General features: G+C 39.2%; 1 protein-coding gene across 1 annotated transcript; it reads left to right on the forward strand.

Moving 5' to 3' along the window:
- The first annotated feature begins 2,338 nt into the window (after positions 1-2,338).
- On the forward strand, positions 2,339-27,345 carry LOC113026170 (NACHT, LRR and PYD domains-containing protein 3-like). Its single transcript, XM_080303661.1, has 5 exons — positions 2,339-5,338; positions 5,427-5,600; positions 16,278-16,451; positions 16,623-16,778; positions 25,080-27,345. The coding sequence occupies exons 1-5, from the start codon at positions 3,597-3,599 to the stop codon at positions 26,329-26,331; spliced, it is 3,498 nt and encodes a 1,165-aa protein (XP_080159787.1). The 5' UTR covers positions 2,339-3,596; the 3' UTR covers positions 26,332-27,345.
- Positions 27,346-27,868: the final 523 nt, after the last annotated feature.

Consider the following 27,868-nt stretch of genomic DNA (forward strand, 5'->3'; position numbering starts at 1 on the left):
CCACCCCCGTGCTTCGCTCCCTCTGTGCTGTCTCTCCGTCCCCCAAGAGACTCGTTTTCTCTTCCTGGCCCAGTGCACCATTGTGTGCCTGACACCTTTGTTCCGAGGTCGTTGGACTCTTCGCAGTTTGTTTTTGTCAGGCATGACGCTTATAGGTCTCCGCTGTGTCCACTGTATGACGGCCCCTTTCGGGTTATTCAACCGGGCCGGAAGCATTTCCTTTTGGATTTTGGGGGTCGGCTGTTTCTATTGACAGACTTAAACCAGCACATGTGCTTCTGGATGACCAGGTGGTGCCGGCTCAGGCCCCCCGCCGTGGCCGCTCGCCTTCCACTGGACTGGACAACCATGCTTCTTCCTCTGGGAGCGCCCCCCACCTGGCGGGGCCCGAGCTATCTTCAGTTTTTCCTGACCGCCTGTGCCAGCCTGGCCCTCAGGCTCGTTTCCCCTCCGCCAGCTCTCCACCTCCCCGGTTCAGCCGTTCTGGACGTTTAATTAAAGCAAGGGTTCTGGACTAGGGGATGACCCTACTGGGTGTTCGGGGGGGGGGGGGGGGGGGGGGGGCATGTGTGGTGGACCACTGGAGGGCTCCACTCACACCCAGTTCTCAGGAAGTGTTGTTGCTGTGTTTTGGAGGGAAAGTGTTCAGTTCTGTGGTGATGAGTAATAAATGAGCAATGTTTATCGAGAGCTCTCGTGCCGTCTGTGTTTACCTCCACAATAGTGTCTTTCTCTTGAATCCAAACTGGGAGTTGGTTCCACAGAAGAGGGGCCTGAAAACTGAAGACTCTACCTCCCATTCTACATTTAAATACTCTAGAAACAACAAGTAAGCCTGCAGTCTGAGAGTGAAGTGTTCTGTTAGGATAATAAAGTACAGTAAAATCTTTAAGATAAGATGGGGCCTGAGTGTTTAAGACACACTGTGCAGGAAGAATTTTAAAAACGTCCTGGTCAGAAATGACTTCAAGATTCCTCAGTGTTACTGGAGGCCAAGTTAATGCCACCCAGAGAAAGCATCTAATTAGTCACCATATTCCTGAGAGTCCTAAGGCCAATTTAGTTTATTCAGGCCTTGATGTCTTTAAGACAGGGGTGTTGCTAGGATCTTGAAAATTTGTGTGCTTAGTCCAGTCATGAAATCTTTTGGAGTTTCATTCAAATAACATTTTTTTTAAGTTACTTAATATATCTAGCTTTGTTGGATTTAAACATGTAGCAAATAAACTCTCACATGATGTGAGAATATAATTAAACTGATTATCAAAGGGAAATTTTGAGTTTTAGGCTATTTGAGCTATATATGTTAGCTAGCATAATTATGGGTTATAAACAGCTGTTATTATTTAGCTGGCATGTTGTCAGCTGTCCAGAAACGAGAGGGTTGCATGTCTAATCTGCTGGCAATAAGTACCTACGACAGTATTGGGAATAAATCAGCATTTTTATGCCCAGTTCAGGAGATGAGGCTTAAGGTGAGGAGGATATCCAGATGCTAATCACATCTTTTTGAGATGGACATTGCTGTTCTGTACTCATGTTTTATGTTTGTGGCTAGAGACTGACAACATACACTATATTGCCAAAAGTATTCACTCGTCCATCTTCAGATGTATATAACTTGAAAGGTATCCCATTCTTAATCCATAAAATCCAATATGATGCCGTCTCACCCTTTGCAGCTATAACTCTTCTGGGAAGGTTTTCCAGAAGGTTTAGGTGTGTTTATGGGAATTTTTGAAGCACATTAATGAGGACAGACACTAATGTTGAATGAGAAGCCCTGGCTCACAGTCTCCTCTCTAATTCATCCCAAAGGTGTTCTGTTGGAATGAGGTCAGGACTCTGTGCAGACCAGTCAAGTTCTTCCACACCAAACTCAGTCCTGTCCAGTGGTGGTGAGCTTTACACCGATGCATTTGACAAGTTGCATATTAAACTTGGATGTGGCTGCTCGACCATGGAAAGCCTTGCCTCAAGCCTCCTGCACTGAAGTCAGGGCTCTAACACAAAAATTGCATAAAAATACTTATTTATTCCTGATATTGTCACAGTTAGTTATTGTGAGTAGCTGTCTGTGGTTATAGGCTGACATTATGTCACCTGTCACATCGTATGACAGTTTATTCACAAAGTGTCCGAGTCCAACAATAACATTTCATAGACAGTTTCACTAACACTAGCTAACTGGAGTGCTTACCGACAGAAAAGTTCAGCCAACTCTGAACAACTCAGCATCATTGTTATAGAAATACTTATGACAAAGGATCCAGCGGATCCAGTCTGAAACATTTACCACAAAATATTTAGTAGATTGTATCAATTTTGTCCTTATTTATTCCTAAATGTTTTTGTTTATTTATTTGTTTGTGTGTTTTTGCGACAAACAGTATTAGGACCATGCTTTAATTGGTAGGGGTAAAAAAGCAGAACTCAAATTTACTGTAATCTGCAATCGATAGACATCTAGTGGTAGAAATAGTGCTCACTGTAACTCACTCATTTTGTTTTTGTCACATTTATTTCTTGCACTTTCTGTTGTAAATTTCTTAATTGTTATTTTATTAGAATTTTTATAATATTTTTGTGTGTTAAAAGGTGACTGGCAACATTTCTGAATTTCACTGTACAGTGTAACCTGCTGTATATATTTTGACTTTAACTCTGTCCAAGGGGAGCGATATGCTTTTTATAGGCATCATAAATGTTCTAATTTAATAGCTTATTTACAAACACATGGTTTCTTCCAGTTTTCAAGTATTTATTGTTTTTGGTTTTTTTTTTATAAAACAGCAGTTTAGGATACATGCAGAAAACTGCAGGTTTAAAAGTGATCCTACATATGAGTGAAACTGGGTTTTTTTTTTTTTTTTTAAATAATCTTTGTTCAGGAGGAAACAATGACCAGTAAAGAGCTGCTTTTGAGGACACTGGAAGAGTTGGGAGATGAAGAATTCAGTGACTTCAAGTGGTATTTGGAGCAGCCACACAACCTGGATGGCCTCCCATTTATCCCAAAGAGTCATCTGGAGAATGTAAAGAGGACAGAAACAGTAGATAAGATAGTACAGACCTACAATCAGCAGTCTTTGGAGGTGGTGAAGAAAACTTTAACAAAGATCAGCAGAAATGATCTGACAGAGCGATTATCAACCATCAGCACAACAGCACAAGGTAAACTGCTGGAGAACCACACATGTCGTCTGGTTATCACTCAGGATCAGACTGGTCTTTACGGCTGATTTTGCAGGTGACAGGCAGATAACTTCAATCTGAAAATGCAAAGAGTGGATTTATGTGTATATGTTAACTTTTTAATCGCCTTAAGAGACTGTAGACCCTCAGTTTTTTAAAATGTTTTTTTTTTATCTTTTGGTAGACACATTGATTTACACATAATGAAATATGCTATGTTACTGAAACTGGCAGTGACAGATTTATTTAAATAAAACACAACGATTTTTACTTATTAAGTCTGCGTGGAATGGAAGTTTAAAACTTTGTTCTTTACACGTTCATGTCATACAGATGTGAAGTCTCCACGGCCCATAACACGTTACAAAGAACAACTTCAGTCAAATCTTCAGGTCAGGTTTATGTGCAAACAAGAAGGATGGACATCAAAGAAAGATGAAAAGAACCTGGATGACATCTACACTGATCTGTACATCACAGCTGGAGGAGAAACACACACCACCAGTCACTTCAGGCAGATTGAAATGGCCTCTGGAAGGCCTGCAGGAACTGAAATTAGCAACATCTTCATACATCCTTCTGGCATTAAAAAGAATATAAGAACTGTGCTGACTGCTGGGGAAGCAGGAAGTGGTAAAACCTTCCTGGTGCACAAGTTTGTTTTGGATTGGGCTGAAAAAAGAACCAATCAGGATGTAGATCTGTTATTTCCCTTCATGTTTAATGAGTTGAATTTGCAAAAGGACAAAGAGTACAGCTTTGCCAAACTCATCCACATGTGTATCCCTGAAAGTGTGCACATCAAAGAGGAGGAGCTTAACAGCATCTTCACAACACTGCAGACATCAGGAAACTCAGACTTTGAAAAGAGTGAATACAAACTTCTGTTTGTGTTGGATGGACTGAATGAGAGTTGCCCTCAGCTGAACTTCACTGCCACAGAAAAACTACCTGTCGATGTGACCAAGTCCACCTCAGTGGATGTGCTGCTGACAAACCTCATCACAGGTTGCCTGCTTCCCTCCGCTCGTATCTGGATGACCACATGGCCTGGAGAAGCAATCTCTGTTGATTTTATTGATATGGTAACTGAGGTCCGAGGGTTTACGGAGCTACAGAGGGAGGAGTACTTCAGGAAGAGATTCAGAGATGAGGAGAAGGCCAGCAGAATCATCTCTCACATCAAGTCATCACCAAGCCTCCACTTCATGTGCCACATCCCGGTCTACTGCTGGAGCACTGCTACAGTTTTGCAGGAGGTATTGAAGAGCAAAGAGAGAGGAGATCTGCCGGAGACCCTGACTGAGGTTTACACAGAGTTCCTGAATGTTCAGATCAGAAATTTGAAGCAAAAATATGGCCCAGAAAAAAGCCTTGAGTGCATTAAAATGATTGGAAAACTGGCTTTTAACCAGCTGGAGAAAAGCTGCCTGATCTTCAGTGAAGAACTAACAGAGGATGAAAGCACTTTCACAGAACCCTTAAAGCTTTCAAATGCATTCTTCTGGTTCTTTAAAGAGGATCATCAGCTGAAGAAGGGCAGGAAAAAAGTGTTCAGCTTTGTCCATCAGAGTGTAGTGGAGTTTTTGGCTGCTCTGTTTGTGGTCTCAGATATTATCACTGAAGACAATTTGGCTCAATCACAGACTTGTTTGAAGAGATCTGGAAATGTTTTCAGCCAAACACATATACCAGAAATCTACAGTAAAACTGTTGACAAAGCCATAAAGAGTCTGGATGGACATCTGGACTTGTTCCTTCGCTTCCTCCTGGGCCTTTCACAGCAGACCAACAAACCTCTATTACAAGACCTGCTGCAAACAAGAAGTAGCTCACAGACCATTAAGCTAATAGTAGAACTTGTGAAAAAGAATGTCAGAGAAAATCCATCTCCTGAGAGAAGAATCAGCCTGTTCCTCTGTCTGAATGAGCTGAAGGATGGTTCTCCAGTGGAGGAGATCCAGCAATTCCTGAGATCGGGTACAGTCTTAGATGACCTTTCTCCAGCTCAGTGGTCAGCTCTGGTCTTCATCATATTGTCATCCCAAAAAGATCTGACTGTGTTTGACCTGAAGGAATACTCTGGTTCAGAAAAGGCTTTTCTAGGTCTGCTGCCAGTGGTTGAAGCATCTAACAAAGCTCTGTAAGTGCAAGGAAATGTATTGAATTGTTGTGCCCCTTTATCCAAAGAAAACAATATCACTTTTACAGTTTTTCTTTTTTCACTTCAGGTTCAGTTGCTGTAACCTCTCAGAGAGGAGCTATGAAGCTTTGTGTTCACTTCTCAGCTCCCAGTTCTGCAGTGTGAGTGAGCTGGACCTTAGTAACAACAAACGGCACGATTCAGGAGTGAAGCTGATTTCTGCAGTACTCAATAATCCACACTGTAAACTGCAAACTGTCAGGTTTGTCAGACCAAGTTATATGGTACTAATGCTCTCTTAACTAAGAGAAGCAGCAAGCGTGAGATGAATAATTTTCTTAGCAGCACATTTACTCTTGGCACACTTCAATAGAACAACTTCCAAACCAATCAGGAATCAGAAAGTCCTGGCAAATGTCAGAAAAACAACAAGGCATATTCAACACATTATTACTTGTATGCAAATACATGCAAATTCCAAAACATATAGGCACTAAATGGGAATGGAAATATATAAAAATCATCAACACGGTAGCTCCTATACAGAGGGGTTTTGAACTAACTGGTTCATTTATCTTATTACTGCCTCTTGACATATGCGTTTGCCAGGTAAACCATAAGCAGAGTAAGCACAATTACTATAATGTTACATATATAGCTATGATATCATAATATCATAACATAGCTATGATATTAGCTATTTTTGACAACTAATGAAAGAAATGTAAACACATACTTGCATAAATCATCAACAGTCTGTAGTCTGTTCATTTCAGTCTACCTTGCATCAGCAAAATCAACATTAGCAGCTGACCAAAGTCACTCTTTAAATTATAGGGTACTATCACCACATGGTGATACTCATGCACTGAGAGTGGTATGTAGGTTGAAAGCATGATCCTGTGAGGCTGAGCTCAGGGTTAAATAATTGTGTGGATGCCTTAATAGGCATCCACACTATTGAGTTCCTGTTTCTCTTTATTGTGTGGATGCCTTAATAGGCATCCACACTATTGAGTTCCTGTTTCTCTTTATTCTTTATTATTCCGGGTGTTTCCGTACACTTTTTGCCGTGGATCTACTTCCACAATTTTTGTGCTATTTTCACCGTTCAAACTCTAAACTGTTCTGCTCTTTCTGCTAATGCCGGCTATGACTTTTGGTGTTTATTACTATTATACTTTTTAAAATATTACACTTTTTTCCTTTAATTTGTCCCATTGAAATGAATGGGAAACTTCCACAATTCTGCTAAAACTTTCTTGTCTTTGAAACTTAACTACTGCCTCATACTTTCACCTAGAAACTTCATTCAAACTTTAAAATGTTCTCAAATGATTTGGCTATTCCTGTATGATTCAGCTTTTTCAGATCTTCTACCGTTTTAATCTTATCCCTCTTTGAGTTTTCAGTTGCAAAATTGTGATTTTTCAGAAAATACATGCGTTGCTATGGTTGCTATGCAATTAACTCAGAGGGGACAGTGAAACTGTTTGAATTTTCTCTTCATGTCCAAACAACTTCTTGCTACTCGCTCAATTTCCACTCAAGCCCCACAAATTATACACCAAAACGTAGGTATTTTTGCTGGCTTTCAGAAAATGTCACTATCATTGTTGTGGGACTCATAGATATTTTGCAAATCTCCTCAGAGTAACACAAAGTCAGAAAACTCTCCATATAAACTCAATGGAGAGTTTGTTCAAAATCACCGCTGGATTTCTCTAATGAGAGGCATTTTCAAATTGTCATATCTCCTTAACGAAGCGAAGTTAAGACATGAGGCTTGTCCCCGTATATGTTCAGACACTCCTGACGCTCACAATTCAAGAATTTCTTTCTCACCTATTACCGTTCTGAAATGAGTTGGACTTGTTTGAGGGTAGGAAATTTGTCCCTCGCTCAGATTTAATCAGATTTCAATCTCTGGAAATGAACCACTTTTTTCTCTCGTCATATCTTTTTGATGGATTTCCACAGAGCCCTGAAAATTTCCATGACTGTTCACCAAAGCCTGCTGTTTCTTACGGTGAAAGAATGATTTTGATGCTCCATATAGATTTAGAGTTACCAAAGGTTGTTTGAGCGCAAGTCAAGGCAGTTTTTGCTTCGCCTCTACTCAGTTACAGTGTATTACAAGTCATATATCTTTAAGAATTTATGTTTTATCTCTGAATTATGAAGACCTGAAGATTCCCCCATCTCTTCTGAATAAAACGATGCCTGAATGACCGTTCTAGCCTCTACGGTTAGGAAATTATGGCCATTTGTTCGAGGGGAATCCTGAATGTCAGAAATACACTGAAGAAAACTCACACCTCTCTCTGTGTCTGTGTGTGTAAGGGCTGACTACAGCAGGTGCAGCTAATTTAACTGACCTACATATACCAAGCCCAGACTCTCCACAGCTCCTGTTCCCTTTACTGTCTGTGTATGTGTGTCTGTGTATCAATATTTCTCCTATGTTTAGGTATTACTCCTCAATCATAGTATTTCTGCTAAAGCAAAGTACTTCTACTACATCTAAGTACTTTTGCCAAATCATAGTATTTCTGCTAAATCATAGTATTTCTGCCAATTCATAGTATTTTTGCAAAATCATGGTATTTGTGCAAAATCATGGTTTTGGGGCCAAATATTTCTGTTATTTTATAATATATGTGCTGAATATATTATATGTGCCAAATCATAGTATTTATCCCAAATTATAGTATTTATGCCAAATTACAGTATTTCTGCTAAAACGCAGAAATAGTACCTTTTAGCAGGAATTTCTACCAAAAGATAGTACTTCTGCTAAATCAGAGTATTTCTGCTAAACCAGAGTATTCCTGCCAAATCATAGTATTTGTACTGAAACATGGTACTTCTGCCCAATCATAGTATTTATACCCAATCATAGTATTTCTGCTAAATCATAGCATTTGTGCCAAATCATGGTATTTGTGCAAAAACATAGTATATCTCTTATGTTATAGTATTACTACTAAGGCATGATATTTCTGCCAAATCATAGTATGTGTGCCAAATCGCAGTATTTATACCAAATCACAGTATTTGTGGTAAAACATAGTATTTCTGCCATATTGTGGTATTTGTGCAAGAGTATATCTTTATATCTTTATAACCATAGTATATCTTTTATGTCATAGTATTACTACTAAGGCATAGTATTTCTGCCAAATCATAGTATTTGTACTAAATCATAGTACTTGTGCCAAATCATAGTATTTGTTGAACATCATAGTATTGGAACCAAAACATAGTATTTGTCCCAAAGCATCGTATTTGTATGGAGTAATAGTATTTCTTCTAAATCATAGTATTTCAATTAAATCTCAGTAGTTGTGTTAAAATGCAGTATTATTGCCAAATCATAGTATTTGTACCCAATCATAGTATTTTTGCCAAATCGTGGTATTTGTGCCCAATTAATAATTCTGTTATGTTATAGTATTACTACTAAGTCGTAGAATATCTGTTATGTTATAGTGTATCTGCGGAATATAGTATGTGTGCCAAATCGTAGTATTTACACCAAATCACAGTATTTTTGCTAAAACATAGTATTTCTGCCATATTGTGGTATTTGTGCAAGAACATTGAACTGTTATGTTATAGTATTACTACTAAGTCATAGTATTTCTGCGTTGTTATAGTATTTGTGCTAAAACGTAGTATCTCTGCCAAGTCATAGAATTAATGCAATTTCATAGTTTTTTTTTAGGAAATCTGTTATGTTATAGTATTACTACTCAGTCATAGTATTTCTGCCAAATCATAGTATTCGTGTGAATTTGTATACTGTAATATCACTGTATTATGTAGTGGCTAAGTAGGGGCTGTTTACTAAGTGCATCAGTGTAAATAGGTCATCTCTTGTGTTGGAGTGCCCTCTTGTGGCGCCTTTTGGGTAGTGCCTTAGTAAACGGGAACCCTGTAAAAAGTGGCATCAGACTGATTTGTAGTGGAGGAATTTGTTACCAGTTTTCTTAATCTTTAATCTGTATGCATGTTGTAATGCATACCCTGTTCTTAATCATAGAAACCACACCATATCACCTCTCCACATCCTCCTACTGTATGCCATACCTCCCTGTACCATCCATCTGACCGCAATAAACTCCACCTGTGGTAATCTAATCCCTGGATGTCAGCCTCTCCTTCTGACCGAGGATAGTTATAGTATTTGAGCCAAATCATAGTATTTGTGCTAAAACATAGTATTTCTTCCAAATCATAGTATTTGTGCCAAAGTATAGTATTTCTTCCAAATCATAGTATAACTGCACAATAAAGGTTCTTGAGCCACATCAGTGTTTGTGCCAAATCTTAGTATTTCTTCTAAATCCTAGTAATTCTGCTCAATGATAGAATTTCTGCTATGCTTTAGTACTTTTTTCCTAGATTGTAGTACTTCTGCTAAGTCAAAGTATTTCATGTAAATCATAGTATTTCTACCAAGTCCCAATGTTTCTGCTAAATCATAAATAATGTTTTAGTACAAATTGTATGATTTGGTGGAACTTTCTGTGTTCCAGCACAAATGCTATGATTTGGCAGGAAAAAAATATTATTTAGTATAAATACTAAGTTTTAGCAGAAATGCTATGTTTAAACTTTAAAAAATTCTGCTATTTCTGCTGATGTGTGTTATGACTTTTGACCATTGAAATGAATGGAACACATTATCAATGTGGTCACTGATTTTGCATGATGGGTTGAGCTGTGCTTTACCTCAGTGAGATAAGCATCCGTTCTCAGACTGGGAGGCCTGGGTTCAAATCCAGCTTATGGCAACATTTCTTTCACTTAACAGTTAAACTTTTTTTAAACTCTTTTCAACACAAATTTCATTTTATTCACCCCTTTTCAGCAAAATTTTCAGTTTTTTAACCCCTTTTCAGCACAAATCCAAACTTTATCAGCTCTTTTTCAGCAAAAACCTCTTTTCAGCAGAATTCTGCTCATTCAACTCTTTTCAGCAAAATTTTCAGTTTTTTCTGCTGTTTTCAGAAAAAAACTCTTTTCAGCAGAATTCTGCTCATTCACCTCTTTTCAGCAGAATTTTCACCCCTTTTTTTTTGCCCAAATTCTGCTAGCACAATTGTCAATCTCTCCACCTTTTCTTTGTGAGAAAGTGTTTGGCTCAGTGAGCTAAATAGCTGCCCTTTGATCAGGAGGGCCAGGTTCGAATCCTGCTCAGGGCATCTTTTTTTTTTTTTTTTTTGTTTCAACTTTTTCAGCTTTTTTCAGCAGACATCTTCAGCCGTTAAGGCATCCACACTGCATTTTCGCAGGAAATGCAAATTTTTCTAGTTCTTTATTATTCCGGGTGTTTCCGTACACTTTTCGCCGTGGATCTACTTCCACAATTTTTGTGCTATTTTCACCATTCAAACTCTAAACTGTTCTGCTCTTTCTGCTTATGCCGGCTATGACTTTTGGTGTTTATTACTATTATACTTTTTAAAATATTACACTTTTTTCCTTTAATTTGTCCCATTGAAATGAATGGGAAACTTCCACAATTCTGCTAAAACTTTCTTGTCTTTGAAACTTAACTACTGCCTCATACTTTCACCTAGAAACTCCATTCAAACTTTAAAACGTTCTCAAATGATTGGGCTATTCCTGTATGATTCAGCTTTTTCAGATCTTCTACTGTTTTCATCTTATCTCTCTTTAAGTCTTCAGTTGCAAAATTGTGATTTTTCAGAAAATACATGCGTTGCTATGGTTGCTATGCAATTAACTCAGAGGGGACAGTGAAACTGTTTGAATTTTCTCTTCATGTCCAAACAACTTCTTGTTACTCGCTCAATTTCCACTCAAGCCCCACAGATTATACACCAAAACGTAGGTATTTTTGCTGGCTTTCAGAAACTGTCCCTATCATTGTTGTGGGACTCATAGTTATTTTGCAAATCTCCTCAGAGTAACACAAAGTCAGAAAACTCTCCATATAAACTCAATGGAGAGTTTGTTCAAAATCCCCGCTGGATTTCTCTAATGAGAGGCATTTTCAAATTGTCATATCTCCTTAACGAAGCGAAGTTAAGACATGAGGCTTGTCCCGGTATATCTTCAGACACTCCTGATGCTCACAATTCAAGAATTATTTTCTCACCTATTACCGTTCTGAGATGAGTTAGACTTGTTTGAGGGTAGGAAATTTGTCCCTCGCTCAGATTTCATCAGATTTCAAATTCTGGAAATGAGTCACTTTTTTCTCTCATCATATCTTTTTGATGGATTTCCACAGAGCCCTGAAAATTTCCATGACTGTTCACCAAAGCCTGCTGTTTCTTACGGTGAAAGAATGATTTTGATGCTCCATATAGATTTAGAGTTACCAAAGGTTGTTTGAGAGCAAGTCAAGGCAGTTTTTGCTTCGCCTCTACTCAGTTACAGTGTATTACAAGTCATATATCTTTAATAATTTATATTTTATCTCTGAATTATGAAGACCTGAAGATTCCCCCATCTCTTCTGAACAAAACAATGTCTGAATGACCGTTCTAGCCTCTACGGTTAGGAAATTATGGCCATTTGTTCGAGGGGAATCCTGAATGTCAGAAATACACTGAAGAAAACTCACACCTCTCTCTGTGTCTGCGTGTGTAAGGGCTGACTACAGCAGGTGCAGCTAATTTAACTGACCTACATATACCAAGCCCAGACTCTCCACAGCTCCTGTTCCCTTTACTGTCTGTGTATGTGTGTCTGTGTATCAATATTTCTCCTATGTTTAGGTATTACTCCTCAATCATAGTATTTCTGCTAAAGCAAAGTACTTCTACTACATCTTAGTACTTCTGCTAAATCATAGTATTTTTTGAAAAATCATAGTATATTTGCCAAATCATGGTATTTGTGCAAAATCATGGTTTTGGGGCCAAATCATAATATTTCTGTTATGTTATAGTATATGTGCTGAATATATTATATGTGCCAAATTACAGTATTTCTGCTAAAAAGCAGAAATAGTCCTTTTTAGCAGGAATTTCTGCCAAAAGATAGTATTTATGTTAAAACATAGTATTTCTGCTAAATCAGAGTATTCCTGCCAAATCATAGTATTTGTACTGAAACATAGTACTTCTGCCCAATCACATTATTTGTACTAAATGATAGTACTTGTGCCAAATCATAGTATTTGTGCCAAAGCATCGTATTTGTATGGAGTCATAGTATTTCTTCTAAATCATAGTATTTCAATCAAATCTCAGTAGTTGTTGTTAAAACGCAGTATTATTGCAAAATCATAGTATTTGTACCCATTCATAGTATTTCTGCTAAATCATAGCATTTGTGCCAAATCATGGTATTTGTGCAAAAACATAGTATGTCTGCAAAACCATAGTATATCCCTTATGTTATAGTATTACTACTAAGGCATAGTATTTCTGCCAAATCATAGTATTTGTACTAAATCATAGTACTTGTGCCAAATCATAGTATTTGTTGCACATCATAGTATTGGAACCAAAACATAGTATTTGTCCCAAAGCATCGTATTTGTATGGAGTAATAGTATTTCTTCAAAATCATAGTATTTCAATCAAATCTCAGTAGTTGTGTTAAAATGCAGTATTATTGCCAAATCATAGTATTTGTACCCAATCATAGTATTTTTGCCATGTCATTGTATTTGTGCCAAATCATAGTATTTTTGCCAAATTGTGGTATTTGTGCCCAATTAATAATTCTGTTATGTTATAGTATTACTACTAAGTTGTAGAATATCTGTTATGTTATAGTGTATCTGCGGAATATAGTATTTGTGCCAAATTGTAGTATTTATACCAAATCACAGTATTTGTGCTAAAACATAGTATTTCTGCCATATTGTGGCATTTGTGCAAGAACATTGAACTGTTATGTTATAGTATTACTACTAAGTCATAGTATTTCTGCGTTGTTATAGTATTTGTACTAAAACGTAGTATCTCTGCCAAGTCATAGAATTACTGCAATTTCATAGTTTTTTTTAGGAAATCTGTTATGTTATAGTATTACTACTAAGTCATAGTATTTCTGCCAAATCATAGTATTTGTGCCAAAGCATCGTATTTGTATGGAGTCATAGTATTTCAATCAAATCTCAGTAGTTGTTGTTAAAACGCAGTATTATTGCCAAATCATAGTATTTGTACCCAATCTTAGTATTTCTGCTAAATCATAGCATTTGTTCCAAATCATGGTATTTGTGCAGAAAACTTGGTTTGTCTGCAAAACCATAGTATATCTCTTATGTTATAGTATTACTACTAAGGCATAGTATTTCTGCCAAATCATAGTATTTGTACTAAATCATAGTACTTGTGCCAAATCATAGTATTTGTTGCACATCATAGTATTGGAACCCAAACATAGTATTTGTCCCAAAGCATCATATTTGTATGGAGTAATAGTATTTCTTCTAAATCATAGTATTTCAATCAAATCTCAGTAGTTGTGTTAAAATGCAGTATTATTGCCAAATCATAGTATTTGTACCCAATCATAGTATTTTTGCCAAATTGTGGTATTTGTGCCCAATTAATAATTCTGTTATGTTATAGTATTACTACTAAGTCGTAGAATATCTGTTATGTTATAGTGTATCTGCGGAATATAGTATGTGTGCCAAATCGTAGTATTTATACCAAATCACAGTATTTATGCTAAAACATAGTATTTCTGCCATATTGTGGTATTTGTGCTAGAACATTGAACTGTTATGTTATAGTATTACTACTAAGTCATAGTATTTCTGCCAAATCATAGTATTTGTGTGAATTTGTATACTGTAATATCACTGTAGTATGTAGTGGCTAAGTAGGGGGTGTTTACAGTGTAAATAGGTCATCTCTTGTGTTGGAGTGCCCTCTTGTGGCGCCTTTTGGGTAGTGCCTTAGTAAACGTGAACCCTGTAAGAAGTGGTATCAGACTGATTTGTAGTGGAGGAATTTGTTGCCAGTGTTCTTAATCATAGAAACCACACCATATCACCTCTCCACATCCTCCTACTGTATGCCATGCCTCCCTGTACCATCCATCTGACCGCCAATAAACTCCACCTGTGGTAATCTAATCCCTGGATGTCAGCCTCTCCTTCTGACCGAGGATAGTTACTATTGCAGCACCACCCAGCATTAAACTGACGTACACCATTCTGTACAATAGTATTTGTGCTAAAAAGTAGTATTTCTGCCAAATCATAGTATTACTGCTATTTCATACTATTTAAGCGAAATTACAGTGTTTCTGCAAAAACATGTTTGAGGGGTGGAAATCTGTCCTCTCATTTTTCAAACTCCGAAAATTAAGCCATTTCTTCTCTCGTCATGTCTCCGCGACGGAGATACAAAGAGCTATGTAAATCGTAGTCAAAGTACACCAAAGTCCGCTGATTCACCCAGTGCAAGAATTATGCTTCTATCCCACCTAGTTTTTGAGTACAAATTTATACACTATCACAGACCGGTAATTCATATTGATAATTTATTACAATTCTGCAAAGTTTTATGATTTTAGCAGCTTTTCTAATATGGACCTCACATTCTTGTTAACAGTCTATGGCAGAAATACATACAAGTACACAGCCTGATGAAGCAGACAGAAGCAGTACCTCTGATTGGTTCAGCATTTTCACCTCTTATCAGCACAAATCTCAGCCTCTTCTGCTGTTTTCATTAGAATTGTAAGCTTTTCCACCTTTTTTCAGTTACGTGAGAACCAGTTTGGCTCAATGAGTAGCTGAAAAATGTCAGCCTCTTCTGCTGTTTTAGCAGGATTTCAGAGTTCAGCTTTTTCACTTGTTTTAAGCACAAATTTCAGTTTCTTTACCTCATTTCACAACAAAGTTCTTCCTCTTCACCTCTTTTCTGCTAATTTGAGCTTCTGCTCCACAGTGCACATTGTCCCTCTCATCATATCTTTGCTTGTGACCAGAACTCATTTGGCTCAGAGGGTAGGGCATCTGCCGTGAGACCCGGTGGCAGAGGTTTGAATCCTACCTGTGACAGTTGCTACACATGTTCCCTGCTTGCATGCGCTCTGCTTTCTTGTGTGTCACTGCTCTCCAGTGTGTCATTACACATACAGCCATCTTCAGCAAGTACTTCTGCTTCTACACCTCTTTTCAGCTCATCTTTTTGCTTCTTTGCCTCTTTTCAGCAGAAATTCTTCTGATTCACCTCTTTTCTGCCAAATGTTTAGCTTTTTCACCTCTTATCAGCACAATTCTAAGCAGCTTCTGCTAATTTCACCACAATTGTCACTCTCTCCACCTCTTCTTTGTGTGAATGAGTTTGGTGCAGTGAGGTGAATTGCCGCCTTTAGACCAGAAGGGCCAGGTTCGAATCCTGCTCAGGGCAATGTTTTTTTGTTTTGTTTTTTCAGCTTTTTTCAGCAGACATCTTCAGCGTTAAGGCATCCACACAGCATTTTCGCAGGAAATGCAAATTTTTCTAGTTTTTATTGCTCTACACATCTCCAGATCACAGCACTTTCAAATCTGACTACAGTTTTTTTTTTTTTAAACATACTGACAAATCTGATTAATCATACATTCCAAATACACTTTGAAGGATTCAGGAGGAGGCCAACAGTTACTGACAGAAGGTTCAGCAAAGAAATTTTAAATGTTTAAGTACACATGCTTCATAACTGGAACACAATACCAGACTTCAAAAAATAATAACATGTCCTGGATCCAATATTTGATATGTTGTCTTATTATTTTTTAATTTAATTTAATCAGTAAATGATTTGGAAAATATTGCTTTCTGCTTTTACTCATATTACATTTACATTCCATCTGTATCAAGAGTATCATTAACATCTGTGTGAAATTTTTGTTTAGTTCCTCAGTTGGCTACATGAGTGAGTGTGTGTGCGATGAGTTGTTTTTTGTTTTTTTTTTTACATTCCTTCTGTTTCTGTTTTAAAGGCTGAATTGCTGTAATCTGTCAGAGAGAAGCTGTGAACCCCTATGTTCCCTTCTCAGCTCCAAGTCCTGCAATCTAAGAGAGTTGGACCTGAGTAACAATAAGCTCCAGGATTCAGGCATGAAGCTTCTCTCAGCTGGATTGAAGAATCCACACTGTAAACTGGAAACTCTGAGGTCAGGATTCAGCTGTTTAATCAGAAGTTTAACACTGCTACATTAGATTATTAGCATTAGAACATATGGCACTATGGCAACATGTACGGCAAGTAAATGTTACTGATTGTTTACCACAAATATTTCATAAATGGATTGTAATGTGTTGTTATATCTGCTGCTCTGTTTAAGGCTGAGTAACTGTAACCTATCAGAGAGAAGCTGTAATGATCTGTTCTCAGTTCTCCGCTCCCAGTCATGTAGTCTGAAAGAGCTGGACCTGAGTAACAACAAGCTGTGGCTGTCAGGAAAAAACCTGCATGAAAGCTCTACAAAGACCATTGTCTGGTGAGATTACACATCTGTTGAATGTTTCTGCATTCTCAATTAACCCTATGGGTTCCAGGGTAGAATTGGCCGTTTTTGACTACTTTTGATTTTACCTCTATATTTCACCTTTAAAAGATGTTTATCTTGCCTTGTTTGGTATCATTATTTTCAGCACAACCTCAAATATCTGAAATACGAGTTATTTTTTCATTTTGACATACTATATTAGCACAATTGATCTAAATTCAGACAAAAAATTAAAAATCCGAGTAGAAAAAAGGTATATTTTTTACTGTAAAACCCACAAACATGTTTAACGAATCATTTTCATAACTTGAAATGCAAATAGAAATTGTACATTTCTAAAAATTATGCACAAGTTTTGCAAACAACAAAGTTATATGGTACTATTTACCTAAAAATTCAGCCAAAGCTTCAGGCGTTTTTTATATGACCATTTAAAACTATTTACAGAACAATCAGGTGTTCTGCATCAAATAAGAAGGCACACAAATTATTTGTGCCAGTCCAAAAAAAAATAGTTTGTGTTCAGTAACAGCGTTTACACTGGAATCTGCCTTTTATGGCTTTTTTTGGAGAAAATGTGAAATTCAGCAGTATAACTGACACACAATACAAAACAATAACTACACAACACACTAACTATAGCCTCCAAACACGCTAAACGTCACTAATGTCTCACATATGAAAACTCGCTCTCTCTTTCTTTCGCTCGCCCACTTTCAGTCGCGGGTGTCACTCCTAAAACTTCCCCTTCTCCCTAGACAACCAAGTGCCACATGTTGCCATTTCATTTTTTTGATTGGCTGACATGGTAAACTGTAACACCAATAGGGAAGGGGTGTTTTTTCTTTCTCCTTTTTCACTCGCAATCAGAGAGTGTTTGCTAGCGCTGTCCATAGAAAACGCCGTTCTTCCCACTGTAAACACCACTGTTTTGTTCTGGAAAAAACGGTGCGTGTATTTTTTATCATAACTCTGGTGTTACGTGGCCCATCGACACAATTCAAAAACTGGTATATAGCTTTCGACCCAAGTTCAAATGGAGACTCTGAGTCACTTCATCTTGTAGCTGTGTCGTCTTAAATTGGTCATGTGATTTTGATGCGCCGGCGCATCCGTCGACCCCAGAGGGTTGATACACCTAGGGAGTTTCAGTCACAGTGCCAGCAGAGACTTCTAAACACCCTCAGGCACTGTTTCTTGCTCTGATAAAAAAGACCTTCCACATTTCTGTGTGAAATTTGTCATGTGACCACCTTACATGAAGTAAGATTTAGTTTATCAAGTATTTAGCTTTTAGAGTTTAATTTCCAGTGTTTTATAAAGTCAGTGTACACTTATCAAAAGTTAACATCGTGGCCACTGACAGGTGAAATTAATAACATTATCACTTTATCATCGCACCTGTTAGTTAGTGATGTGTCGGTCACGAACGAAACAGCTCTTAGAGCTGGCTCTTTGAAATGAACGACGTGAGCCGGCTCCTTATTGGGAGCCATGGGGTTTTTTTTTTCCTTTCTTTCTCTCACCCTCTCTCTCGCACTTTTTTTCTGCTTCACTCGCATGTGAGCCTTGTGCTTTACGCTGGGAAGAGGGCGGCGGGGGGGGGGGGGGGGGGGGCAGTAGTTACACTGGCAGTAGCACAGAAACAGAGTGGGAGGGAAAGAGAGAGAAAGAAAGCCAGGGACAACAACGTCACATTAGAAAGGTATAGTAATCATCCACAACTATTTTCAGCTGTGGATGATAAAGGATTCAGAAAGTTTATTCATGCAGGCCCTTATGACAGAGAATATGCATCTTCTTTTCGTTTTCATATTTTAATTTATATTTAATTGTGTTGTGGTTTGCAGTGTTTTGTGTTGTTTCAGTTTAAATTTGTTTAAAAGGAAAAAGATGAAAATGTAAATAGTTAAAAGTTGAAATGTGAATAGTTGGTTTTTGTATTATATGATTTATTTATTACATTTTATGTGGAGTGATTAAATAAAGTACATTTACAGTGGCCCCTACAGACAAAGGACGTACAAACTCCAAAACACATACGAACTCCAAAACACGTACAAACCCCAAAACACGTACAAACCCCAAATCATGTACAAACCCCAAAGCACGTACAAACCCCAAAGCACGTAAAAACTCCAAAGCACGTAAAAACTCCAAAACACGTAAAAACTCCATAGCATGTACAAACTCCATAGCACATACAAACTCCGAAGCACATACAAGCCCCGAAGGACGTACAAACTCCAAAACACGTACAAAAGATAACAGAAGTGCTCCAGGATGCTAGGGGCAGTGTTGAGCTTTTGTTACCTATGGGCTACACAAGCCAGAAAGTACCAACGACCAGGTTTGGTGTGTGGTAGGAACAGGTAAATGAACGTCCATCCATCCATCTTCATCCGCTTTTTCCGGGGCCGGGTCGCGGGGGCAGCAGCCTAAGCAGAGAAGCCCAGACCTCCCTCTCCCCAGCCATCTCCTCCAGCTTATCCGGGGGGACACCAAGGCGTTCTCAGGCCAGCTGAGAGATATAATCTCTCCGGTGTGTCCTGGGTCTGCCCCGAGGCCTCCTCCCGGTGGAACATGCCCGGAACACCTCACCCAGGAGGCGCCCAGGAGGCATCCTTGTCAGATGCCCGGACCACCTGGCTCCTTTCGATGTGGAGGAGCAGCGGCTCTACTCTGAGCCCCTCCCGGATGGCTGAACTTCTCACCCTATCTCTAAGGGAGAGGCCAGTCACCCTTTGGAGGAAGCTCATTTCCGCCGCTTGTATCCGCGATCTTGTTCTTTTGGTCACTACCAACAGAACCACATCATCTGCGAAAAGCAGAGATGAGATTCTGAGGCCACTGAAGTGAAAGCCCTCCGCCACTTGGCTGCGCCTAGAAATCCTGTCCATAAAAATTATGAACAGAATCGGTGACAAAGGGCAGCCCTGGCGGAGCCCATCACCCACTGGGAACGAGTCCGACTTATTGCTGGCAATGCGAACCAAGCTCTTGCAATGGTTGTATAGGGATTGAATGGCCCGTAGTGATGGGCCAGACACCCCATACTCCCGCAGCACCTCCCACAGGACACCCTGAGGGACATGGTTGAATGCCTTCTCCAAGTCCACAAAACACATGTAGACTGGTTGGGCAAACTCCCATGCACCCTCAAGTATCCTTGAGAGGATAAAGAGCTGGTCCAATGTTCCGCGACCAGGACGAAAACCGCATTGTTCCTCCAGTATCCGAGGTTTGACTAGCAGACGAACTCTCCTTTCCAGCACCCTGGCATAGACTTTCCCAGGGAGGCTGAGGAGTGTGATCCCCCTGTAGTTGGAACACACCCTCCGGTCCCCCTTCTTAAAGATGGGGACCACCACCCCAGTCTGCCAGTCCAGGGGTACTGCCCCTGATCTCCACGCAACATTGTACACTGTAAACCCGGATAAGTTCAATACACTTAAATCGTTTGAGGAAACCGATTCCCTTCAAATGATTTGAGTAATCAACCCAAAACAAAAAATTAACTGATTTAGTCAAGTAAACTTAAAAGTAAAATTGTCACAATTTACTATATTGAGTCATCGCTACATAAAGTGTTTAAGTATTCAATATTTCAAAAATAATTTGTTTAAGTACAGTTAACTTAATACTAATAGAAAAAACTGTTTAAGTGGTGCTAATATTACAAAACTCACTTTTTTGCGTATTAAAAGCGTCTTTTAATTAAATGTATTATTATTACTAAAACTTAATATGTCAAGGCAAACACACTCAAAACCAAAGACCACTAAAGTGTTTTTTTTTTTGTTTTTTTTTTACTTTATTTATAACAAAACAAGACTTTTGTTTTCCTTTGAACAGTATTCCAATTTTTACACATGGCGCTTCTAAGAAGACATTTCTTTCAGAAACAAACACAATATTTCAGTTGTTCCTAGCCACTTTTTGACAAGAATTTATTTGTGGTCTCTGAGGTAGTTTTTTTTGAACAGTAAGTTTTTTGTTTGCACAATTGGACTTCCAATAAAACATTTTCTTTAAAACAATCCTTTTAAACAGATAAAACTGTGTATCACAAGTAAAGAACTTTGGTGCAACACTCTGGGTAACAAGTTGTAACAGTAAAACTTATTTTCACAAATATTTTAACTTGGAAAAATAAAAACTATGGAATAAAGAATGGCCCCAGCGAGACAATGAAATTAAAGGAATAGTTCACTGATTTTACATAATAAGATATGTTCTTACCTTAGCTTTGACGAGTTGATGTGTACCAGTCTTGTCTTTGTGCGTGCCCTCAGTCATGCAAATGGAGCAAAGCCTCTCCCATATATTCCAAATACCTCCACTTTTTTCTCCTTTTAGAAGCTACCGAGCTCCTCCACGTTTTCCCTATTTATGTAAAATTACATGAAAAGTGACACTCTCCAAGTTTAGTTTAACTAAATTTAACGTGTGGATTTTCTAAGCCGATAAGAAGGGGTACTATATTACAAGGTGTAATAACACTGTAGGAGCACTTCTTCATCCCCCCAGGAACTCAGTCTATGCTCCAGAGTGCACTAGGGTTACTGCGCACTTGTAATATAGTGCCCCTTTTTATCGGCTTAAAAAATCTATACGTTAAATTTAGTGAAACTAAACTTAGTGTAACTTTTCATGTAATTTTACATAAATAGGGAAAACGTGGAGGAGCTCGGTAGCTTCTAAAAGGAGCAAAAAGTGGAGGTAGTTGGAATATATGGGAGAGCCTTTCTCTCGCACAAAGACAAGACAGGTATGCATCAACTCTTCAAAGCTAAGGTAAGAACATATCTCAGTATGTAAAATCAGTGAACTACTCCTTTAAGCCCTGGTTTTGCCATCCACTAAAAACAAAAAAAAGACAATTACAAACACAATAATGACTTCCTGAACTTGAGAAAAAGCTGCTCAATGAAGAGTGAACATTCAATGTATCTATGCACACATTGAAAGCTCATTTTTTAGCCTTTGGAGTTTTGGAGGAGGATCGTTTCGTCCCAGATTCAGCATAATCTGCTGGATAAACAGGAATGTATTCTTCATGCACTTTGGGTACTCCAAGTAGAGCGCATAAGTCAGTCCAAACAGGAGACACATTGCCAAAGGAAGACTGCAGATGGAATCCATTACCACATTTCCCTCTAGAAGGATCCCCAGCTGGGAGGGGTTCAGTTCTTGCTCTGGACTTCTGTTTTCACCATTGAAGATGATTCCTATTGGGATTTCAAGGTCACCATCAGCAGCATTCTACAGAGGGGGGGAAAAAACTGTGAGTTAACCTGTTGGTGGAGAGTAACACAAGTATAAAAGGTCAAAGTATTGTATTTCTATAAATGTTGTTTATTATTTAAGTACAAGTTAATTGTTCAAATAAAATAAAAAAACAGGAAAATTTGGGGAATCTGTAAGGCTTATTGTCATTATACAACTGTATAATGAAGTTTGTCCTCTGCATTTGACCCATTCTTCAATGTTGATAAGGCAGCAACCCGTCAAGAGAATGGGTTTTTGTAGATTGGCTGCAGGAGCCTGTACAGCAGGTTGCGACCTAGGCTTAACCTGGAAGGAGGATATTTTTGTAATTTTTCTTTCATAAAGATGAAGAGCTTCATCTAACACCGTCCACTGGTTCACTCTTCTACTCTGGTCCACTCCAGTTGTACATTCTCATTTCGCTCTCTGTAGAACATGTACCGATGTACCGCACGGAGCAGCGAGGGCCGAGGACGAGACGCTGCTCAGCTCTGTATGGCGCTGCAGCGGCGCACATGTTAGTAAAGTAAACTTTACGAGAGGCCGTCGAGGTGCAGAGGAGCGGTGTTCAGCCCCTCGAGCCTCAGCGAGGGGCTGAGCGTCAGAGCGCGGCTGTGCAGAGAATAATGACAGGTTTATTTGTCCGTGTGAACGGCTGGAGGTGCCCGGCCATGCTCTGGTCCTCCTCCTCTGACCGGGGCCGGAGTCCGGACCCGGGCTAACCCTGAACACGGTTTGGATGTGCTCACATCACACAATGGAAACGCGCGGTTTGGATGGACGAGGAAGATGCTAGAACCATTACACATGAGCAGGGGTTAAGGCTGTGAGGGTTACAGCCTTAAAACATTTATAATAAATACTTTTCACTACTTTGCGGATTTCACTTATTGCGGGTTGTTTTTGGGACGTAACCCCCGCGGTAAACGAGGGTTCACTGTAGATTGAATTAGCGTGCACATTTGCGTAATGTAACATGCAATTATTTTTGCTTAAAGTTGAAATAGAAAGATTTAACTCACCAGTTTGCGTGGAGGTTTGAGGAAAAGTACTCCCTATCGACTGTAGACTGAAACAAACATGTCCAATCCCAGGCAAAACCACCAAAAACGACTTGTCTTAATTTTTCCCGACAAACAAGTCCAGACGTCTCTTCGGTTCCAGTGCCGGGAAAAATATGGGAGGGGCAACAAAAACTTAAAAATAGTGAAAGTGCTTTCAACTAAACATGATCAGTAAACATCAAATTTACTTTTATTATTTGAGTGTTGAGTTTAAAACTTATTCTCTTATAAAAAATTGAACTTAAACTATTTATTAGAATAAACTTAAAATAGAAAGGACCATGTTAAATGTATTCATTTTAGTGCATCACATGCAAAACAATATAGGTTAAGTGCAAAAAGCTTCCACCAATGAGTTCTGTCTGACACAGTTATATGATTTTAGTTTTACAAAGAGAATTAATTACCATCAGTGATTATAGCTAAACCATTTGAATGCAAATAACTTTTGGGATTACAGTGTAGAGGCATGTCAACCAGGACAGCCCTACAACGTCCAGAGCCTTCAGGAACTCGGGGCGGACCGCATCAACACCAGGGGCTCTGCCACCAAGGAGTTGTTTAACTGCCTCAGTGACCTCGCCTCCAGAAATTGGCAGGTCATTCCCCTCATCCCCAGACTCTGCTTTGTCCTCGGAAGACGTGTCAGTGGGATTAAGGAGGTCCTCGAAGTATTCCTTCCACCGCATGACAATTTTCTCAGTCAAAGTCAGCAGCGCTCCGCCAGCACTATACACAGTGAAGGTAGAGCACCGCTTTCCCCTCCTGAGACGCCTGACGGTTTGCCAGAATCTCTTCGAGGCAGTCCGAAAGTCTTTTTCCATGGCCTCCCACACCCGAGTTTTTGCTTCAGCCACTGCCCGAGCCGCATTCCGCTTGGCCTGTCGATACCTTGTCAGCTGCCTCCGTAGTTCCACAGGCTAACCAAGCCCGATAGGACTCCTTCTAAATGAACATTTTTCTTTTAATTATTTGAATATATATGAGTGCTTGTGTATAAATACACAAACAATACACATATGCTTTCAATTGTGTAATTTAAGTGATCTAGGTAGCTCTGTTTTGGAAGTTCAGTTAACGCTAGAAATGTGTTTTGGAGTTTGAACGTGCTTTGTCTCTAGGGGGCACCGCCTATATTTATATATAAACATATATAAATAAAACCACTTTTTTATTTCCATTAGTAATTCCTTTTGTGCATAATTTTATATTATTGTTAATAATAAATTAATTAAAGCAACAAAACAACCTGAAGAGCCGGCTCTTTTTAGTGAGCTGAGCCGAAAGAGCGGGTTCTCTTAAAAGAGCCGGAAATCCCATCACTACTGTTAGTAGAGCAAGTGAAAATTTCCTTTTCAAATCTGATGTTAGAAGCAGGAAAAATGAGCAAGTGTTAGGGTTTGAGCGGGTTTAACAAAAAGGCAAATTGTGATGGCTAGATGACTGCATTACCGCAGTCACTAAAGGAGTCTGAAAAATATAGCGACAAAGTCGCTAAGTTGGCAACACTGTTACCATACCTTTCTAATGTGACGATTTGTCCCTTGTTGTTGTCCCTGGCTCTTTTTCTCTCTCTTTCCCTGCCGCTCTGTTCCTGTGCTACTGCGAGTTTAACTACCGCCCCTCCCCCCTCTGCTCAGCGCAAGCACAAGGCTCGCGTGAGGAGTGAAGTGAAAAAGCGCGAGAGAGAGGGTGAGAGAAAGAAAAAAAAAAAAAAAAAAAAACACGGCTCCCAATAAGGAGCTGGCTCGTGTCGTTCACTTCAAAGAGCCGACTCTAAGAGCTGTTTCGTTCGCGACCGACACATCACTAACAGCAGCTGTAATTTGACACAGTACTGAAATACAGGTGCCTTAAAATCCTGCAAGTAATACAGATAATAGAGGCACAGACATGACTACTCAAAAACATTGTACTTCGATTGTAACTTCTGATTGAAACTCTGCTTTTTATGCAGGACAAGTAACATCTCAAAGTACAAGGACATCATCTCCAACAGTGATCTGACCCGTTCAGGACCTCCTGCTGTTTACCAGCTGAGAACAAAAAAACAGAAGTTTGGAACTCTGACAAGAATGACTGTTGGTGAAAAAAATCCAAACAAGCCAAATAAAACCATCTTACTTGTAGGTGAAACAGAAGCAGGAAAATCTACTCTGATCAACTCTCTGTTTAACTACAGCATGGGAGTGAAGTGGGAGGATGAAGTCTGGTTTCAGATCGTAGAGGAGGAGAAGAAAAGTCAGGCAGAAAGTCAGACATTAGATGTGATCGTGTACGAGATCTTTGGTTTTGAAGATAAAACTCTTCCCTACTCTCTGACCATCATCGATACTCCTGGATATGGAGACACCAGAGGGATTAAACATGACATCATCAGTCAGCAATTATTGGACTTGTTTGGATCAGAGAATGGAGTTCATGAAGTTCATGCACTGGGATTGGTGATGAAAATGTCAGATTATCGACTGAGTGACCGAGCGATAAATGTCTTTGATTCAGTGATGTCTCTGTTTGGAGAAAACATGGAGAAAAATGTTGTAGCTCTGATCACACACTCAGATGGAAGACGTCCTAAAAATGCTTTTCGAGCTCTTGAAGCAGCAAACATTAAATGTGCCAAAAATGAGAAGAATCAGCCTGTTCACTTCCTGTTTAATAGCTGCCAGCATGAAGAGCGAACAGAGGAAAACGAAATTAGTTTGGAATTTGCATGGACAGTAACAGAGAGAGGAATGAGAGAGTTCACAGCCTTTCTGGAAAAAGGTACAGCTCAAAGACTGATGATATCTGTGGAAGTTCTGAATGAACGAATCAGACTGACGACCTGCATCCAAAATCTGAAAGATAGATGTGGCCTGACTGAACTGAAACAGTTTCCAGAAGGTCTGAAGAAAAATAAAAATTATAGGAAAAGAATAGAGAATCTTTTGGGAAACCCTGAAAAGGAAATTATCCAACAGACAGCAGATGAGTCACAGTTATTAAATGAGTCCTACAAACTTGTTGTCAAACTGGATGAGCAAGCTCTGAAAGCTGATTCAGCATCTTCCATTGTCCACTTGGACTTCCTGATTGAGAAGATGAAGGAGAAAGGAAACACAGAGAAGGTCCAGAAACTGGAGGAGATGAGAAGCAGAGTGGATGAAGGAACCAGAGCAGCTCTGCGGTTCAAACAGCAGCTGGGAAAATATTTAAAAATGGACTGAAGAAGGTTCACATTCATTTGTTTTTTAACAGTGTGATATTTTTTAATACCTTAACACAGAGGTTCCCAAAGTGTGAGGCCCGCCCCCTAGGGGTGAGTGCAGAGCCATTGCAGGGGCGGGTGGGGCGGTATGAAAAAAAAAAAAAAAAAAAGAACGCTTGGACAATGATAGCGTAATTGACAGGTTTTTGACAGGGCTCACACACAAACGCAAAGCAAGAGATGAAGCATTGCCAAGTATGTTTCCAAACCAACTTTCTTCCAAGCCAAAGACTAGAAAATACGGTGAAGCATCTTCCCTTTGGCTTCACCTGCACAAGTGCCAAGGTAGGTCTCCCCTGCAGAATTGGTTTCCCCTGCGTTGGGAGCACGATCTGAGCTGATCCTGCCGCAATTTGTTCCCCCTGTCCGAATCAAAACGTCAAAAAGTATCCCAAATTTAAATGATACAGCAGCTATAATTTTACACGAATATATGAAGCCCACAGTGTGTTTCTGTGACTGTGCTTTAACTGAAGTGAGGTCGCCACCTGCTGTTTAATGATCAGTACAACAGTGTGTGAGAACAGCTCCCTCCCTGATATCACAAATTAAACACAAAGTCACTCTGTGTTCTTCACAAATACATGTGTTTCTGTCACGTTGTTCTAATGTTGTTCTAAACTTGTCAGTGTGAGCTTGTTTCTGCTGCTCCTCTCATGGTGACTCAGTGTTAGTAAAGTGGTTGTGGGAAAGTAACATGTCACTGACATAATCCAGAAACAGTCCAACATGTTGTTGTCTTTCTAATCAGTGAGTAAAGGGGATGTTAGAGACACTGAACTCAGACACAGTGTAGAAATGTTCAATCCAACTTTGACTCTTCAGTGTTTGTGAAGAGTCCAGTCCTGAAATCTGATCTTCTTTCATCTGATTTAAGCTTTTTATTTATTTGAAATATTGCTGTTTCTTAACATGTGTTACTGCATTATCTAAATGTAAAATTAAATAAAACAGCAAGCCATCAATATAAAAATGCTGCATAAACCAAAATAACACACGCTGCACCGCTTTAAAACAACCTGCCTCTGCAAAAACATCAGTCTGTCCACACTCTCTGTTGAGAGATAAGATGTACTTGTAGTATCAATGTCATCCTCTCACTTGGTGCAGATGTACCTGGAACAAATGGTCTTGTTCTGCTAGCGTAGCTTCAATCTTCTTATGCTTGAAGTTTTTCCACCATGCGAATGGATCTGTGTCCAGAGGAAGGACTCTGTTGGACAAAGGCTTAGATGGGGTGTCAAACTCATTTTACATGGCGGGCCACATACAGTTTGCAGAAGTTCCATATTTAACTGTTCTTCTAAATGATAAAGAAAAAGTTGCTGTGATAAAGGACAAAAAAAAAAATCTGTCAGCACGACTCTGTGGGCTTAAAGCAGGGGTGGGCAATCTCAGTCTACGAGGGCCGGTGTCCCTGCAGGTTTTAGATCTCACCTTGGGTCAACACACCTGAATCACATGATTAGTTCGTTACCAGGCCTCTGGAGAACTTC

Source organism: Astatotilapia calliptera, chromosome 7 (assembly GCF_964374335.1).
Source record: "Astatotilapia calliptera chromosome 7, fAstCal68.1, whole genome shotgun sequence".
NCBI lineage: Eukaryota > Metazoa > Chordata > Actinopteri > Cichliformes > Cichlidae > Astatotilapia > Astatotilapia calliptera.

Coding starts and splice junctions, on each gene's coding strand:
- LOC113026170 (XM_080303661.1), top strand. CDS start 3,597: ATGTGCAAACAAGAAGGATGGACATCAAAGAAAGATGAAAAGAACCTG. Junction 5,601..16,277: donor TGTAAACTGCAAACTGTCAG/GTTTGTCAGACC, acceptor TCTGTTTTAAAG/GCTGAATTGCTGTAATCTGT. Junction 16,779..25,079: donor TCTACAAAGACCATTGTCTG/GTGAGATTACAC, acceptor CTTTTTATGCAG/GACAAGTAACATCTCAAAGT.